This window comes from Protopterus annectens, chromosome 6.part1 (assembly GCF_019279795.1).
Source record: "Protopterus annectens isolate FY-2018-M chromosome 6.part1, PAN1.0, whole genome shotgun sequence".
NCBI lineage: Eukaryota > Metazoa > Chordata > Ceratodontiformes > Protopteridae > Protopterus > Protopterus annectens.
This window is the reverse complement of record NC_056738.1, coordinates 332,019,269-332,036,242: the sequence shown is the minus strand read 5'-3', so window position 1 is coordinate 332,036,242 and position 16,974 is coordinate 332,019,269. Positions and strand designations below refer to the sequence as shown.

Here is a 16,974-nt window from a genome sequence, read left to right as displayed (position 1 = left end):
GTGTTGTAGTAGTCCCTGTGGGCATGAGTGTTTCTGTCAGAGCATTGCTCATAAGCCTGCTGTTGGGATTTACACAACCACAAGTTTTTTTGTGCCATTCTGATTCCTGGAAAGACCACTGTGAGGTAGTAAAGTAGATTCCAACAACTGACAACATTCTGCTGTCTTGCTTACTCTTAAGCAGCTTCTCTTTCACATTTGATCAAAACAGAGTGGACCCATCGAACAGGGCATTGGCAAAGAACATGCTACACTTTTCCAGAAAAAAAATAATAAAAATAATGATAACAATAATAATATACAACCAATGGCCACGCCTGCCTATGCTTACTGGTGGCGATGCCTGTTCTAGCAGCTTTATGTAGCTGCTTCAAATAAGCGACCTACCATTTTGCAATATTGACATCTGTGATTATACCCTGTGAAACAGATCATTAAGAAACAAGTTGGGGGTCTTCTGTACAAGATGAAAGGTCATGGTGAAATTCAGTCACTTGTGTCAAGTGATTAGGAGCCCTAAGAGCAAAAGATCTTAATGCAAAGGTATGCTTCTCCATCAAGTCTGTTTCCCCTGGAAACCTTACCAGACATGCTGCATAAGTGCCTTTAGTCAAGATCCATCTTTGGGATCCAGTCTAATAGCTCCTGTGGACTGTAAAAAAGAACATTGTTTAAAGAGGGTAACTGCAAGAGAAATTATTTTTCCAAGTTCCAGTGATTTCAGACTTAGAAGTACAGAGAGCAAAACCTCCTGTGTGGAGGGCTTTATCTCCCACATGAATGCAAACGTCAAATGTCACTGCTAGGTGGTGTTTGTTTCTCTGGGAATTTCATAAACATTGCACTCTGTAATGTCAGGGAATTATTTTCTTCCAGCCCAATAACAGAAACAAATCATGTGAATTCACACTCCCAAAACAAGAAACGGAAAGCCAACTAGTAAGCCTTTAATGTTATATCTTTAGGAAACATTCTGCTTACAGTATACACATTTCCCTTTCTTTAAATAAAATAACCAGCAATGTCCCCAAATCTGAAATTTGCACAAGTTCCTATAATTTCTCATGTTCACAGCCACAAAACAATCAAAAGTCAAGGAGAGAATTATTCCCAGTATAGGGCTTCAAAAAGATAGAAACTAAAAACTTGTGTAAGAATGCTCGTCAAACCACCAACCTCCATGGCACTTTCCAAAAGGAATAATTGCTTTGTTACCATTAGCAAGAGTCATTTACCAGAACTACCCTTAGCAGATGTATTTAATTTAGTTTAAAATGGATTGCCACAGGGAAAAAAATCAAACAAACTTGACTATACTTGCGTTTAATGTGCTGTGCAGATTCCAACAGTTTTCTGCCAGAACTAACTACAGTGGCAGATTCTTCAAAAAGCTATTCTGCATCAGAAGAATCAAGTTTCTATACAACGGGACAGTGTCACAAACATTGCCACAGTGTAAGCTTACTACATATTGACCTCTCACTTTCAAAATCAGCTGATCAATTCCCATCTCTAGAAAGTATGTCATAAATTACACTGGCAAGATTAGTCAGTTGCCACAGTGGCCTCAACCAATACAGCCTGTGATAACTACTATGCATCAATAATGCAGTTTAGTTAGGAAACACAATGTCATCTTCATCTGTATTCACAGTGTGGCTGGATGAAAAAGGAAAAAAAGCTCACCTACAAAAACTCCACACCATAAGTAAACCTTTACAAAGATAATGAAAAATCAACAAACATCTAGAATGCTTTATACTGCTTGAAAAAAAGAGAGACTTTGGGGAATTTGTTCGGTCATAAAAAGTATTAAATTCCTGCATTATAAACACACACACACACATCTGTATACATATGAGTATACACAAGCATATGTGCACTAATATATACAAATACACATAATATACATGTATACATACACCTGTAAATAAAACAAGCACACACGAGTACACAAATGCACCATTTATGCAGCCCCAGTGATAACCTAGATATTTTGAACAAAAATTAGAAAGATGTACAATGTTTATCTCTAATATCAGAGTTTTCTATATGCCCCAACTGTGATATCAAAGAGTTTTGCATTAAAAAATTGTCCTTCCTTATCAAAGAGAAAGTAGAATGGATGCCCTTTGACCTTCACAGGAATCACAGAGGGCACTTCTGAACGATGTGATACACAAGACACATCCCGCAGTGGTGTCGTGAAGGAGGAAGTCATGCCAAATGGATAGTAAGTTGTGAAGGTTACTTGCTGTCCTCCTCGATGTAATAGAACTTTGTGAACAGAACGTCTAGCGAATACGAAACCTGCAGCCAAAATCACAGAACCTAGGAATTAAAAGAAACACTTATGCACAATCTGAGAAAGCCAGCAACAGAATAAAATGATAGAAATTTTTGACAAGCAATGTCTGACTTGCAAAATATGCCAAACCATTCCTGACACCAAAAGTACAGTTTTGTACCTACCATAAATGTAGATGTTCGAGGATCCACATTGCTGCAGTCCTAACTATTGGGTAGTCCGCTGTCCAGTCGGCCCGAATACCAGAGTATATGGCTGACGTCGGTCAGGGCGCATTAGACTGACGTCAGTACGTCAGGGTACTAATGCGCATGACCAACGTCATATCCTCAGTCTTTTCTTGCCCCAGATGTCAGAAGACCCTAAAAAGACAAGGCCCAAAATACCTGCACCAAAAATATGTACATTATATACAAAAATATATACAAAATATCAGCAGATAACCTCACCTACACAACCACCCCTAAACACAGAGGGAAGGAGGGAGGGTAAATTGGACTGCAGCAATGTGGATCCTCGAACATCTACATTTATGGTAGGTACAAAACTGTACTATGTTCTTCATTCCACATTGCTGCAGTCCTAACTATTGGGTAGAATCCCAAAGCAGAGGTAAGGGAGGCTGGCAAATCATAAAGAAGCAGGAGCTGACAACATGCCTTGCAAAATAGCTGTGGCAAAACCAGCCCTAGACTTAGAGTAGAGAGGAAGGTGATAATGCTTAGAGAAAGTATGCACTGAACTCCAAGTAGCTGCCTCCAAAATATCCTTAGTTGCCACCCCCCTTAGAAATGCTGTTGAAGTGGCAGTAGCCCTAGTGGAATGAGGCCTAATCCCAGCTGGAATCTCCTTGCCATGATGGGAATAACAAAATGCAATGCAAAACCCAATCCACCTAGAAATAGTTTGTTTTGACACAGGCTTGCCCTGTGAACTCAAAGCAAAAGAAACAAACAACTGCTGAGACTGCCTAAAATCCTTAGTCCTGCTTAAATAACGCAATTGCCTGTGTACATCTAAAGTGTGCAAAATCTTTTCCCCTTTATTTTGGGGGTCTGCATAAAAAGTAGGCAAATGAATAGTTTGGTTTAAAGCCACACTAGAAACCACCTTAGGCATAAAGGAAGGATTAGTACGTAATGATACCCTATCCTTATGGAAAATCAAAAAGGGCTCTACTGCCATAAGGGCCTGCAACTCAGACACCCTTCTTGCAGAAGTAATAGCCAACAGAAAAGCAGTCTTCCATGACAAGTATTTCAATTCAGCAGTAGCCGCAGGCTCAAAAGGTTGTAGAGTAAGTTTTTCCAACACAAAATTGAGATCCCAAGCAGGAGTAGGAGCTCTACGTGGGGGTCTTATATTCTTTGCCCCTCTAAGAAACTGCTTGAACAAAGGATGCGAAAACAATGGTGGGTCACAATCATAGTGAGCTGAAATTGCTGCAGCATGAATCTTAATGGAAGAGAAGGACAAACCTTTGTCCAATAACTCAGTAAGATATTGAAGAGCCACACTCAAATTAGGCTCAGAAATCTCCAAATTCTTTGCTGTACTCCAAAATAAAACCTCTTCCATTTTTCTGCGTACACTTTCCTTGTACTAGGTCTTCTAGCTTCCATAATCACATTTAAAACTTGTTGAGGAAGTTGAGACCTGCTGTGTTTCAACATAGAATATGCCAGGCTGTTAGATGAAGAGAGTGAAGCTTGACATTGAGCAGATGACCGTCCTTCTGAGATAACAGATGTGGAATCAAAGGTAAAGGCCATGGAGGCTTCCTTACCAGACTCCTTAGTAGTGGGTACCAGTGTTGCCGAGGCCAATCTGGAGCTATTAAAATCATCCTTGGCTTGTCTTGTCTGACCTTTAAGAGCACCTTTGGAAGAAGAGGCAGAGGTGGAAAGGCATACACATGAAGATTTTTCCAACTGAAAGAAAGAGCATCCACTTTCCAAGCTGTGTGATGAAACCCCTTTGTGCAAAACTTTGGCAGCTGGTGGTTTAGTGGAGAAGCGAACAGATCTATGTCTGGAGTTCCCCATGACACTGTCAATTTCTGAAATACATGAAGATCCAGTTTCCACTGTGGGGATCCATGATTTGTCTGCTTAACACATCTGCTAAGGAGTTCTGTGCTCCCGGCAGAAACCTTGCCTGAAGAGTTAGTTGCAAGCTGAGCGCAGTCTCCCATAAAATCATTGCTTGCCTGCATAGAGGATAAGAATGTGTTCCCCCTTGTTTGTTGATGTACCACATGACAGTTGTGTTGTCTGTTAGAATCAACACCTGCCCTGGAAGAAGTAACTCCCTGAAAGCCATTAATGCAAACTGGACTGCTAACATCTCCTTCATGTTGATATGTAGATGCTGTAGTCTGGCAGGCCACTTGTCTTGTATCCACTTTCCATTTAGATGAGCTCCCAAGCAATGTCCGAGGCATCTGTCGTTAAAATCTGACTCGCCTCTGGCCGGGTCACAGAGAGTCCCTTGTTTAGGTGACATTCCTGAGCCCACCACAAAAATTCTTTTTGAAGGCAAGGTATTATTTGAATGACAGTGTCCAAATCCTGGCAGTGCTGTGTCCATACATTTTGAGATACCATTGCAGCTTCCTCATATGCAGTTTGGCATTGGGAAGCACCAGAATACAAGATGCCATGAACCCTAATGCTTGAAGGACTGTCCTTGCAGTCAGCACGGACTGATGAGATAGTTGATGGAAGTAAAGGGATAGACTCTTTTGTTTGTCCGGGGTTAAAAAGGCCATCTGGGCTGCTGTATTCAGTCTCACACCCAGAAAGCACATGTCTTGAGAGGGTACTAGACTGGACTTTATTTCGTTCACAGAATACCCTAGGCATCTTAGCACTGCTATAACATATTCCAGATGCTGTAGAAGATCTTCCTTTTCTTGAGCCAGAATCAGGCAATCGTCCAAGTAAGGATAGATCTGAATTCCATTTAGCCTGAAGTAAGCTATCACTGGAGCCAGAACCTTTGTGAATACTCTGGGCGCAGTAGATAAGCCAAAGGGCAATGCAGAGAACTGATAATGAGAATTTCCAGCTCGAAAACGCAGATACTTCCTGCAACTTAGTCTTATAGGCACATGAAGGTAAGCTTCCTTGAGATCTAAAGTTACCATCCAGTGATCTTTGCCCAGCAGAGGTAAAAGCTGTTGTAACGGCAACATCTTGAACTTGGGAATGTCCAGATAAGTGTTGAGGATAGATAAATCCAAAATTGGTCTCCACGTGTTCCCCTTCTTTGGTACTAGGAACAGGCGAGAATAAAATCCTAGGCCCCTTTCTGATACAGGGACTGGCTGAATGGCCCCTATTTGGAGTAACAGAGAAATTTGCTTGTGAGCCTCTTTCCTTAGCGGAGTAGGAACGTCTGGCATGCCTTTGAAAGGGGGCAATGTATGGAAATAAAACCTGTAACCGTGGTGAATGATATCCAACACCCATCTGTCTTGAGTAATTAAATCCCAATTTTCTTTGAAAAGAGACAGTCTTCCTCCCAAAGGAGCTGCCAGACGAGAATCTACTGGCAGCTGAAAAGGCAGGTCATTGGGTCTGTTTACGAAAGGACTGACCCCTGCCCTCACCAGAAGTCTGAGCAGGTGAACTCCCTGTTCTAGGCCTAAAAGAACCTTGAGCTCTGCCCCTACCACGTCTAGACCTACCCCTAGACTGGGAATCATAAGCAGGATATGTCCATCCCTTAGTAGGCCAATTTCTACTAAAGTGTGGTGGCTGCACCTGCAAAAAATCTTTAACAGTTTGCATAGACTTAGCTTTGTCCTCCATTTTCTTTAAAACGGCTTCCACAGGCGAACCAAACAACACATCAGACTGTAAAGGAGCATCCAAAATCCTTGTCTTAACATGCTCAGCTAAATTCTGATCCCTCAACCAGGCATGCCTGCGAAGAACAGAACTAGTGGCAGCCACCCTCGAGGAGGCCTGTACAGCATCAAAACCACATTGCAAAGAATGCTTACCCACTTGTTCAGACACATGAACTAAATCCAGCAACTCTTTACACTCAATACCTTCCGCCAAAGCATCCACCTTAGATTTCAGTTGTGAAAGGAGATAATTTTGATATTTTAGCATGTGAAACTGACAATTCAACGCCCTCATGGCTAAAGTGGAAGAAGTATACACTTTCTTTCCCCATCTATCCAAAGCCCTTGCCTCTTTATCAGTGGGAACAGGGTTTTTAACCACAGAGGCCTTAACACCTTTAGGTCCCTGAGAAACAGTTCCGGGGTCTGGCCGAGGACTCTTAAGAAGATACTTATGAGCTTCAGGCACCCTATAGTACCTATCAGGTTTAACAGGAGCAGGAGGCAAAGAATCAGGGTTCAGGGAAGCCTCTGCAAAAACATCTTCCACCACATTCAACACAGGAGGTATAGCTAAGGGCCTATGCTGGGGTAAAATCAAGAATTCCCTAAGCCTTTTCCTGAATCAGAGTAATCCTGTCCTTCCCATTTAAAGTGCTCCCTCATGGAATGCAGAGTCTCTGAAAATGAGAAATCCTCAGGAGGAGAAGCTGTAGGAGTGGAATCATCCACATCAGAATCAGAATAAGGAGGATACTCCTGCAAATCTTCCGCAGAAGACTCAGAAGCCTCTGAACACTGTTCAAAACTATCAAACTCAGGTTCCACCCTAGGCCTCTTATCAGGGGGGGGCATAGAACCTCTAATCATAGTAATCAAATCTTCTGCCATTTTAAGCATATGTTTCTTAGGCACAGAACCTGAAGTGCTAGGAGAAGCCCCCACTGAAGCTAAACTTGGCCTACCTCTCAAAGAAGTTTTGGAAACAGAAGGAGAGGCTCTAACTACCTTGGGAAGAGAGGGAAGCACAGTTATCTGAGAAGCCCCCTCAGCCTGGCCTACCTCCTGAGAAGGCACATCCTGTAACAGTAAAGTCTCTGCCTGAGACTCCAAAGAAACTCCTGGCAAAACCTCTGGCTCCACTGAGCCTTCTAAAGAACCGACGTCCGGGACTGCCGGTTCATCAACCCTAGGCTTCGCTGTTTTGTCCTTGCGCTTCTTGGAAGCGGCCGGAGCATCCGACGGCATTTTATAATTGCAACGCTTCCCAAACACTAACCTGGCACAGTCTAACCTTCTCTTAATAGTGCGTTTGTTAAACCTAGCACAAGAGCGGCATCCAACAACGCCGTGCTCAGGCCCTAAACAAGGTATACACAAGGTATGGTAATCCCTATGAGGTATCTGTTTCCCACAAGAAATACAGTTATTCACTTTTTCTGACATCCGGTTAAATACTGAGGCAAGAAAAAAACAAAATGTTCCCCAACGGGGTACTTAGCCAACTCTGATTCGGTCTGAAACTCCGACTTCGGAAATATTTCAGAACGCCAACCTGCACTCGCAAAACTGCTTCTGCATCGGACCATGCGGCAAAAAAGACTGAGGATATGACGTCGGTCATGCGCATTAGTACCCTGACGTACTAACGTCAGTCTAATGCGCCCTGACCGACGTCAGCCATATACTCTGGTATTCGGGCCGACTGGACAGCGGACTACCCAATAGTTAGGACTGCAGCAATGTGGAATGAAGAACATCAAGCAAGTACATTTTAGAAACATTACAGCTTGCACTCAAATTAAAAATGATCAAATACTGAAGTGTTTCAGGTAACCTGCAATTCATTCCCTAACCAGTGGTAAAATACAGTGAGTAAAGTTGAAACTATTTTTTGCATGCACCAGTACATATATTTCTGAAAAATATCCAGATGAAGTCATAAAGTATATTAGCAAACACCAACTATGAAATATTGATAATTCAAGTAAGGTTTATTTTAACACCAAAACAGTTAATATTCTTCAAACGTAATGCTGAAAAATGAAATCAGTCATTGCTGCAAGCAACAAACCAGGTCACCCCATACAGTTGCTGCACAGATGCCATAAAAATAATCAGCAAGGGAATTCCTTGAAAATAAGACCAAGTTCTCCCACAATGATATTTTTTTCTAGAATTTTTTCACAACTGAAAACAGGAATTTAGAACAGAATGAGAAGTATTTAAGTAAAATGGGTTACTCTTGCAATTTATCTTAAGTGCACCAAATCTGAGCTACATCACTATTATGCCTAAACAATGTTCCTAGGACTGTTATTTCATACAGGCAATACTCATTTTCTTCCTGAATAAGAAATAAGAAATAGAAAATTAAATGATTTCCGTTCATGTGCAAAAGATAGCAGTGGGCATACAAAGTGCAGCAATTACTATGAAAAATACGAAGATGGTTTCTTATCAGCCTGTAGTTCCACCAATAGCTGGGTTTCAAAAAAACAATTCCTTAATCAGGGAGCAGGCTGGCTACCTAATAAATTCAGCAAAAGCAGTCTTTATTCTAATCGACTTTGAATTCTGAGTATACTACACTGATTGGAATGCCATTTGGTGGTATACCACTTGTGCTATACCTGCACAAGTCCACAACTTCAGGGTAATAGTTTGGTTACTATTAAAGTGGGTAGTATTACGTACTCAGCTCTATGCTGTGCATATTTATTTAATTTTAACAACCATGTTTTCAAATTTTCAGCTAAGCTGACTTGATTGTATTGGTTTCAATTAAATGACCTTGATCACCCTCAGCCATGTAACAGCAACAGCAAAAAAACACAAGCAAGAGAAACACGTGGAAAAATATTCAGCTATATGAAACATTAAAATGGTCGATCTTTTTGCATAACTGGAATTACTTGGAGTTTTTAGCCTAAATACCACCAACATGAATTACACTGCATATACTTTGTTAAATAAGTGCCAAACGGAAAGTGCTGTACAGTTTTAAAGTTAGCTGTACATTTTTTCCCCATTACAAGTCTGTAGAAGAACTTCCTCGATTATACATAAACTGACACCCTTGGTCTACAGAGGGACCTCCTCCCCTATCTGGGTGCAAACACTGAGATTTACTTCTAATGTTACATTATGAAAGAAAAGAACACTTGAAGAGTACGTCTCATAATCATAGGTTCATAGGAGACTACCAGGCTAACAGCTTAAGAAAGGTTAAAAACTTTGTACAACCAGATTCCTGAAATCATAAGCACACAATGATATAAAAGTAAATGCTCCTAGAGCACTAAAAATTATAAATCAGACACTTGGGGAGAAATGTTCTCTAGAAACCACCTAATTACTAGAATACACAAAAGCAGGTCATCTCACAGGAAAGTAAAATAAGGGAGAATCCAGCTAAGCCCTGAAAACAATATCTGAAGCTTAATATTGGAGTTTGAAGAATGGAGGTGGATCAGTCTAATCCAACTGCACATCTCCAACCTTAGATGTTGTTTTAAGAGTTTTCAATTGAAGTGCCTCAACAAATGCTTTCATATTCCACTAAACTCTTCCCATATCCCTCTGTCAACTACTACAGCTGCAGAACAGGACAAAGGGGATGGATCAGTGTTCATACATAACGGTAAGGCTCCATGACTGACCCTTTTCAAAATCCACCTTCACATTCCAGTAATCAATGAATAACCCCTTCTTCACAGATTTGTACTGACCCCTTCCCATGTTCTTTCTGGTCAACGGGTAAAAGAAGAATGGGAGACACATGAGATACAGCACTGCTGATTTTGTTAATTACTGCAATGAAGAAAGCTATTACTAGAAATGAGAGTCTACATAGGTTCATAGGTTGGTACTAGGTTATCGGCCCTAGGGCCTATACAAGCCTAGCCATAACAATTCTCTGGTTATTTCTTCCCACAGTATTTACTTCCCTGGACTCCTGTCTATCAGGGTGACTGACATGATCCCCGGGTTGAATTTCCTACCTCCCATCCAATCATCAAGGTTCCTTTTGAAGAGGGCCAAAGAGGCGCTCTGCTTGACATGTATGGGCAGTCTATTCCAGAGTCTGGTGAGCCTCTGGGTCGGGAACCTATCCCTCCAGCATGTTTTGTTCATTGCGATGACAAGGTTTACATCCCTGGAGCGTGTGTCTCTGATGGATTGGGATTTCTTTAAGTGCAGCATATCCAACAGCTCTGGCGTTAACATGGCCTTGTATGTTAAGCAGAGACAGCCTCTGAGTAGACAATATGCGACAGAGTATAGGTGGAGTTTTTTTTAGTCGGTCAGCATAGGGCATCTGCTTTAGGCCCGTGATTCTTTTAGTGAGGTATTTCTGCGGCCTTTCCAGTTGTTGCAGATGTCTTGAGAGGTACATACCAAATGGGACATTGCATTCTATACTGGGTCTAATGAGGGATGAGTACAGTGGGACAATGTTCTCCTTTTTTCTGGATGAAAAGCCCTTAGTGATGAGGTGTGCCACATAGGATTTCCTGACTGTTGTGGCGATGTGGTTATCGAAGGTGAGACACTGTCCACCTGTGTCCCTAAGTCTCTTATCACACTTTCAGTGTTTAGTGTACTGCCCCCTATGTGGTAATTCACGGGTACATGTTTTTTCGCAAAGGGGATAACTATACATTTCTTGGCACTGAGCTTGAGCCCATGGCTCTGGCACAAAGCATCTGTTTCTGTAAGGCCCTTTTGTAGAGTATCCACATAATTTGGGGTTTCAATAATGGCTCCCAGTTTGCAGTCATCTGCAAACTTAGTAAGCCAGAGTCCCTTAGTTTTGGCCTGTAGAGGTACATGCCAAACAAGAGCGGTACTCCACTTGTCACCTGTCTGGAGCTGGATTTGGAGTCGGCTACTTTTACAGTGTGGGTTCTGTCAGTAAGCCAGTTGGCAACCCATCGTGTGATGTAAGGATTAATGCCCAGCTTAGTATGTTTATCTATGATTCCAGAGTGGGGGATGGTGTCAAAGGCCTTGGTGAGGTCCAGTCAGGCTGTGTGGACCACCTTACCCTTGTCCACGTCTCTAGAGACTGATTAGAAGAAGTCAATCAGGTTCAGCCCTTCACGAACCCAAACTGCGTGGGGTCCAGTGTTTGAAGGTTGCCAATGTCTTTGTTTATAAGTTCCATGATAATACGCTCCATGGCCTTGCAGATCAGGCTTGTCAGACTGATGGGGTGGTAGTTTCCGGGATCCAAGGTGGATCCCCGCTTGTGGAGTGGGATAACTGTAGCTGTGCGCCACTCAGTGGGCAGAAAGCCGGAGGTGAGGCTATGATTAAACATGACACTTAGGTGAGGTGCCAGTTCATTTTGTAGTTCATGTAGTACACAGCCTGGGATGTTGTCTGGTCCCATGGATGCTGTATTCGTAGCTTTGGAGAGTGCGTTTTTTACCTGTGCGGCCATTATTACTGGAATTTGGCAATCTTTCGGTATTGAGATGGGTCCTTTAGGGGTGAGAGGGGGGGTGAAGTTTGCACTGAATTGATCTGCCAGGATATTGGCAATATCCTTGGGATCAGTATATTTAATGCCATTCTGTTGTAACCCAGAGCAAATCTGAGCATTGCCATTTAGATTCTTGGCATAGCTATAGAACGCCTTGTGGTTGTCTTTGGAATCTTTGGCAATTTTATTTTTGTAACTAGCTTTGGAGGATTTTATGAGGGATCTCAGCTTCTTACCGAGGCTGGTAAGGGAGTTTTTTGCATCCTGGGATTTTCCTCTTTTCTGCAACAGTTTCTTCCGTTTGTTGTAAAGTTTGTTTATGGCAGGAGACCACCAGATTGGCTTCCTTTTTTTGGGGGAGAGCTATGATACAAATGTGACATGTCTGGTGAGAGATATGCTTGAAGGATAGCGTCACTGAATCCAGCCATGAAAACAGTCCAGTTATGAATTAGTTAGAACAGCTATGTGTGCAATCTTACATGTCTATGCAGTAACATATGTCAGAGTGTTAAAAGGTTATGGGAACAGAATATTGTATTAAGTTTGAAATGTGCTGTGCATGGTGTCTGTTTATGCAGTAGCAGATGTTACGGTGCTAATGTGTGCAATTTCACATGTCTATGCAGTAATAGATGTCCGGGTGTTATGGGAACAGAATGTTGCTTTAAGTTTGGAATGTGCATGGTGTCTGGTTGTCTGGCCAACACCCAGTCACTATGCCACATCAGCTTAAGGGATGCAGGACTAAACTCATGTACAGTTGTTTACACTGCTGTCCTGCCTGTATAAAAGAAGGGGTTTTCCAGACAGCAGACTGAAATCTCACCTACAGATGAACGCACCGTGTAGAACTTATGCTTCCAGATGAACTAATCTTCGGTCTGACTATTCCGGGATTTCCCAGTCATTGAAAGACTCGAAGTTTCATAGTTTAACTGGTGATGTTCTTTCTTTTTCTTTTATTGTATTGTATAACAGTATGAGTTTTGATATCTGACTTAGTAAAGCATTGAAAGTGACTGAAGTGTTGAGCCTCTTTTTTACCCTTGGTAAACTTTAAGTTAGAACATTTGCGGAACAGAAGGAAAATAAAATAACATTTGGCGTAATCGACAGGATTCCGAAATGTTCAAGAAGAGGTTACTAAGGGAAAAGAATAGTGATAAAGAAAAACTTATCCCGGGTTGGGATGATGTTCATGTATATAGTAAATTAACTTCACAATGGTCTGAAAATACAGGGTTGTGTGAAAATTGGGATGCATTATTAGCCTCTGGTGAACCAGACGATGTTATAAAATGTCTTAAAACTGTAGAAATATGTAAAGGAATGGAATTAAAGTGCCGTATGCAGACGCGGCTGGATCCTGCTGTCTGCATACAGAAAAATGCATGATCAGTTTTATATGATGAAACTGAAAGCAGAAAACCTGCAAAAACACATAGATGAACTGCAAACTAAAATAGTTATGTTACAATGCCAAAATAAGTTGTTAATGGATAAAACGGATGCCTACCAGAACATAGCTGAAAGAGCTGCAGTTCGGGCAGCCCATTATAAATATAAGAGGCGAAAAGGAAAAATAAATGAGAAGAAAATCCGCCGGCAAGTAGCGGTGGCTGGGGTAAGCTGGGATCCAAGCAAATGGGATGGGGATATTTGGTATTCCCTGGATGAAGAGGACAGTGACTCAGCTGGTAGTTCAGATCAAAATGAAACGGTGGTAAAAGATGTAAAACCATCTATTAGGTGGAAAATGACAGAGCCTGTACCATTACCACAATGGGATGCAATGAGAGACCAACAAGGTAATGTAATACTAGTGCAGACGGGACAGACCGTCCTGGATAAGGTACACGAAGATTACACTACTCAGGAGATTGCAGATAGCACAGCAAAGTTTGAACAGCTCCCTGGTGAATCATTATTGACATGGGTGGTACGACTGCATGATATAGGGGCAGGAACTGTAATGGTGGATCGGGATGATGCAAAGAAATTCTCTACTCTCTGTCCTGATTCCACTGTACAGGATGAATTCCGAAGTTTTTCTGGTGAAGAGAATATTACAGTTTTACAGTTGGTGGTGCAGGGGTGTTGCAAAAAATATACAGCAGTATCTAACTGGCCTGCCAATGATAAACCTTGATATGCTTTAAAAGATGCTGTACAGAGACTAAAAGAAGAGGGAATGAAAATGGCAATTTTTATAGGACAGGCTGATATTATGATGAATGACACTATGACAACAGCCATGGGTAATTATATCATACGCACAGCCCCGCCTGCTTATAAGCAAGTCATTATGACGCTATTGATAAACCACACAGGGCATCTCTTGTCTACTGTGGCAGAATCGATTAGACAATTAACTGATCTGGGTGACTGAGGACCCTGATCAAGCTCAGGGACAAATAATACACAAAATAATGAAGGGAAATCAAGCAGAGTAAATAGGAAGGAGATGTTTTTAGTTTTACTTAAAGATGGAGTAAAAAAGTAAGATATAGATGGATCAGATATACAAACTTTATGGTAAATGTATAAGGACAGGAGTATGAAAAAAAGAATGCGAAAAGTAGAAGCAAAGGTAGAGACGGAGGCAGTAAATAACTCTGAAGGTAAGATAGCACAACAAGCTGAAAAGGGTTCAGAACTGTATGGCGGGGTATACAATCAGACATGGCAGCAGTATGCTGATCTGTTTGCAGGCATTGCAGGAAAGAAAAATGCATAGGAAACTGGTCAAGCTTCGGTATCGACATGGAAGTTGGACCACAGACCATATGTGAATTTAGAGATACTATGGAAAAATAGAAACATGCAAAGGGTCCGAGCTTTGGTAGATACCGGAGCAGAAGCCACATTAATTTATGGGAATCCTAGACATTTCAAGGGACCGGGAGTGATAGCAACTGGTCTGGGTGGAAAATAGACTGAGGCAGTCCAAACAAAATTGACTATGAAGATTGGACAGTTACCAATAGGGACATACACTGTACTAATTGTACTGATACCAGAGTATATTATTGGAATAGATGTACTGAAAGGTATGACTTTACATCTATCGGATGGATCATATCAGTTTGGTTTACAAGCACGTTCTCTGAATATTTCAGCTGTAACAGTGGGAAAGGTAAAAATGCCACCTGTAATTTTACCCCCAGTGAAACAAAAGGTATATATGAAACAATATCGTATACCAGGGAGACAGGAAGAAACAGGATATTACAATTAAGGATTTATTAGAAGCAGGGGTACTACGAACTACTAGTACTGCTTTTAATAATCTGATTTGGCCGGTAAAGAAACCTGATGGTTCATGGAGAATGACAGTAGATTATAGAGAGTTAAACTGTCAGACTGCCTCTCTTACTGCAGCGGTACCAGATATGGTTACGTTAATAGAGAAAACTAAAGACAGAAGGGGGATGGTATGCCGTAATTGATTTAGCAAATGCTTTCTTTATCATTCTTATTCCAGAAGAAAACTAGAATTAGTTTGCCTTTACATGGCAAGGTAGGCAGTATACTTTTACACGCCTACCACAAGGATATCTGCACAGCCCTACAATTTGTCATAGAATAGTAGCAGAATGTCTAGATGAAATACATTTGCCTACAGATATAAGTTTGACACATTACATTGATGACATTCTGATACAAGGATCAGATGAACACACAGTGAGTGATTGCTTAACTAAAATAATTGAACACATGAAAGATAAGGGTTGGGAAATCAACCTCAACAAATACAAGGACCTAGTCAAACCGTGAAATTCTTGGGAATCCAATGGCATAAAGGGCATAGGGAAATATTACCCAAGGCCAGGCAAAAAAATCTTAGAATTTCCGAAACCCGGAAATAAGGATGCACAGCGGTTTGTAGGATTATTTGGATTCTGGAAACAACATATTCCTCATCTTGGACAGGTATTAGCACCCATTTACCAGGTTAAAAGGAAAAAATATAATTTTGAATGGGGAGAAAGGGAACAAATGGCATTTCAAAAGGCCAAGGAAGTAATACAACAAGCATTGGATCTTTGGCCACTTCGAATAGGAGAGGTAGAACTGAGTGTATCAGTGAAAGACATGTATGTTAACTGGAGTTTATGGCATAAACAGGATGGAAAAAGAGTTCCGCTAGGATTCTGGACTAAGAAACTACCTAAGCCAGGAAGTACATATACACCTTTGGAGAAACAGTTGTTCGGGTGCTATTTGGCTTTATCAGAAACAGAACAATTGACAGTAGGGCATGAGGTGATTCTGCGCCCAGAGATACCCATTATGCAATGGGTAATGAGTTCCCCAAAAACACACAAAATTGGTCATGCCCAGGAGGCAAGTGTGATTAAGTGGAAGTGGTATATACAAGACCAAGCTAAGGCTGGGATTGTAGGTATTGCCACTTTACATGAGAAAATTGCTGAGATCCCTATTGAAAATGTAAATGAACCTGCTTGTTTTAGATATGCTAGAGGAATCCCTAGTTAAATGGGGAAAATCTTATACAGATTTGACAAATCAAGAAAAAGGGAATGCTTTGTTTACAGATGGCTCAGCATAATTTGTTGGTGGCAAACGACATTGGAAAGCAGTAGCATATAATCCCTCATCGGGGAGGATACTTGGTCAAACAGGAGAAGGGAAGAGTAGTCAATACGCAGAATCATATGCAATTCTTTTAGCACTACAAACGGACACTTCTCAGTGTCATGTAATCACAGATTCGTGGTCTGTGGCGAATGGCTTAGCCATGTGGATGCCAATGTGGCAGAAAAATCAGTGGAAAATTCATAATAAAGAAGTATGCGGGAAAGAGATATGTGAGCAGATTTGGCAAAAAATATATGAATCCCATATACAAATGACGGTTTATCATGTAGATGCGCAATGTGTTACTGATATTTAACACAAAAGCAGATGGAGAAAGCAAGACAGCCACTACAACGGCGGTTGATATTTATGACAATCAAATCGGAACAGCTAAATGGGCTCATCAAAAATGTGGGCACTGGGGGGGGAAGCTACATATCGATGGGCACTGTTGAAAGGAATGTCACTGAAAACAGACATAGTAAAAACTGTTATCGCACAACGTCCAATATGCCAGCATAATACTGCTAGGCCTATCCCACAAGTTATAAGGAGACATTTAGCACAAGGTAAGCTACCAGGACAAGTTTGGCAGATAGATTATATATCAGTCCCTTACCAAAAAATAAAAGGATGTCAATATGCATGTACCATAGTAGATACCTTTTCAGGTTATTTGTTAGCCGTACCTTATGGAAGGGCAACACAACAGAA

The 16,974-nt window shown here is 41.3% G+C and overlaps 1 protein-coding gene across 1 annotated transcript in view; it reads right to left on the bottom strand.

The window, feature by feature from the left end:
* Window positions 1-931: 931 nt before the first annotated feature.
* TMEM223 (transmembrane protein 223) overlaps window positions 932-16,974 on the bottom strand; it is an 86,785-nt gene continuing 70,742 nt past the window's right edge. The window contains exon 2 of the mRNA XM_044075754.1: window positions 932-2,331. Coding sequence (XP_043931689.1) covers window positions 2,039-2,331 — 293 coding nt within the window. The 3' untranslated portion in view covers window positions 932-2,038. The remainder of the gene's footprint in view (window positions 2,332-16,974) is intronic.